The sequence below is a fragment of the Condylura cristata genome, unplaced genomic scaffold (genome assembly GCF_000260355.1).
Source record: "Condylura cristata isolate star-nosed mole 26May11 unplaced genomic scaffold, ConCri1.0 scaffold00054, whole genome shotgun sequence".
In the NCBI taxonomy this organism is placed as follows: Eukaryota; Metazoa; Chordata; class Mammalia; order Eulipotyphla; family Talpidae; genus Condylura; species Condylura cristata.
The window spans coordinates 1,640,179-1,642,687 of record NW_004567155.1 but is presented as its reverse complement, the minus strand read 5'-3'; the positions used below and the strand labels follow the sequence as shown (position 1 = coordinate 1,642,687).

Sequence of the window (2,509 nt, the reverse complement as noted above, 5' to 3'; positions counted from 1 at the left end):
GGCGGCGGAGGCGGAGGCTTTGACAGCAGAGGTTGCTGCCCCCCAGACGCGAACCACTGTGAAGAAGTTAGCTGTGTCCCCCAAGTGGAAGAACTACGGACTTCGGATCTTCGGTTTCATCCACCCAGCACGAGATGGTGCTTGTGGGGTGGGGTGGTGGGAGGGGCCAGGCGGGCTCAGTGGGCGGGGCCTGTCAGACGGGTGGGGTCTGGCATGGTGGGCGGGGCCTGGAGTGGTGGGCGGGGCCTGGCGTGGTGGGAGGGGTGGTGCCCCTGCGCTCAGCCCGAGCCCTGCCCTCCGCCCTAGGGGATGTGCAGTTCTCGGTGGCTTCGGATGACAACTCTGAGTTCTGGCTGAGCCCCACTGAGAGCCCGGCAGGCGCCCAGCTGGTGGCTTTTGTGGGCAAGGTATGGCCGGCCGGACCCAGGCCGCCACCCTCCCGCCAGGCCCTGCCTACACCTCGGCCGCCGTGGCCAGGCTTCCCGTGCCTCAGTCTCTGTCCCCTCCAGCTCCTCAGGGGTGGGCACGCAGGGGGCTGGTACCCCAGGCGTGGGGCTCCAGCATCCTCCTGCCCCTTCTGTGTCGCCCACAGACCGGCTCCGAGTGGACAGCACCTGGGGAATTCACCAAGTTCAGCTCCCAGGTGTCCAAACCCAGGCGGTGAGTGAGGAGCGAGTATGCGTGGGAGCTGGATTGGCGGCATCTCTTCACCCGCACACCCACGGTGCACACCCGCCACGCACACCTGCCGTGCACACCTGCCGTGCACACCTGCCCCACACACCTGCCACATGCTGACCTGTCACACACACCTGCCACACACACCCCCACATGCACTCCCACGCCATGCACACCCCTGCCACGCACACTTGCCGTCACCTGCCCTGCCACACCAATCCACTGTCTGTCCACTCCCCGGCCAGCCTTGAACTAGCTCCGCTGGGCCCTCTGTCCGTCCATGGGGCCCCTGGGCGTGTTGGGACCCCAACTTCTGTGTCCACAGGCTCATGGCCTCCCGGCGCTACTACTTTGAGCTACTGCACAAGCAGGACGACCGCGGCTCGGACCACGTGGAAGTGGGCGTGAGTGAAGCGCCCCGAGGCCCTCTGCCCTGCCCTCCTGCAGGGTCGCTGAGTAGACCCTGCCCGGGCTGGCAGCTGGTGGACCAGGCGGGTGCAGGGCCCATCTGTTCGGCTGTGGGGCTGTGGGGGGCTTAGGGGGACACAGGTCTTGAGCAGCTTTGGGGGAGAGAGGCCATCACAGGAAGCGTGGTAGGAGGCCAGGAGTGCGTGCAGCGCCTCCAGGTCCGGGCAGCCGAGAAGGCACTGCCTATCATCCATGGGAAGCCGAGGGCCCTGCGGCCAGGCCAGTGCGTTTGCGCCTCAGGCCTCTGGCCTGTGGAGAGGCTGGGAGGGGTCCCAGCTGGGACGGGGCTGGGAGACATAGGGAGCGGCCCGCAGGGAGGCAGGCCCGAGTCCTGGCAGGACAACTGGAGGGCCGTGCTGGCCGCGGCACGTGGCCTCTGTGGGGGCTCCCCTGGCACCCCTTGGTGGAAGGTCCAGGCTGGAGGCTCAGGCGCTGAGGGGATGGTGGACAGGGTCCTGGGTGAGCTGGGGTCCAGAATGGTATGAGTCAGCCCCAGGGGCCCCCGCTTGAGAGTGGGGGGGCGGCAGCAAGCAGGGGAGGCTCAGGGGTAGCCAGAATGGGGGTGGGGTGGCCCAGGGCCTGGAGGGCCAGACTGGAGCAGATGGGGGCAGAAGCTAGACCCACAGGCCAGGAGCCTCTGGAAGCCGGGGCCTGGAAAGGGGTTGGGGACCTGAGCATTCTGGGCCCCCCTCAACTTCCCTGCTACCCCCACTCAGGACCCACAGTCCATCCTACCCACCCTCCAAGCTCCTGGCTTCCCCAGGGGCCACACTTGGCCCCCCATCAGGGCAGACCGTGCCGCCAGCCCGCCCTGACCGGCGGCCTCTCTGCCCCCAGTGGCGCGCCTTCCTGCCCGGCCTGAAGTTCGAGGTCATTGGCCCCGCTCACCTCTCCCTGTACACAGGTGCCTCGGGGAGTGGGCGGGCTCCTGGGAGCGCTGGGGGCTGGCCTCTGGGAGGGTCCTGGGCGCCCCGGCCACCACGCCTGTCCACCCTAGATGAAGCGGCCCTGAAGATGGACCAGGTGGCCCATGTGCCCCAGTCCCCAGCCAGTCACACGGGGGCTCGTCTGCCACCAGAGGAGCCAGGAGCGGACATGCTGCGGCCAGACCCCCGAGACACTTTCTTCCTGAGTGAGTGGAGGGCCTGGGGGACCCCGGGCGGTGTCCGCGCCCTGACCACCCTCCCACCCGCAGCGCCCCGGGTGGAGCCCGCGAGCCTGGAGAGCGTGCTGGAGCCCTGTGCCTACGCCCCCACCTACGTGGTCAAGGATTTCCCCATCGCCAGATACCAGGGACTGCAGTTTGTAAGAGCCCCCGCCCGGCCCGGCCCGGCCCCGCCCCGCCCGGCCTCACCTTTTGTAG

The 2,509-nt window shown here is 68.7% G+C and overlaps 1 protein-coding gene across 1 annotated transcript in view; it reads left to right on the top strand.

The window, feature by feature from the left end:
• B4GALNT4 (beta-1,4-N-acetyl-galactosaminyl transferase 4) overlaps positions 1-2,509 on the top strand; it is a gene marked incomplete at its 5' end in the record, with an annotated part of 9,233 nt that overhangs the window by 1,711 nt on the left and 5,013 nt on the right. The window contains 7 exons of the mRNA XM_012734353.1: positions 39-137; positions 307-407; positions 593-660; positions 1,004-1,082; positions 1,984-2,050; positions 2,144-2,278; positions 2,342-2,505. Of these exons, the coding sequence (XP_012589807.1) occupies positions 39-137; positions 307-407; positions 593-660; positions 1,004-1,082; positions 1,984-2,050; positions 2,144-2,278; positions 2,342-2,505 (713 nt within the window). The remainder of the gene's footprint in view (positions 1-38; positions 138-306; positions 408-592; positions 661-1,003; positions 1,083-1,983; positions 2,051-2,143; positions 2,279-2,341; positions 2,506-2,509) is intronic.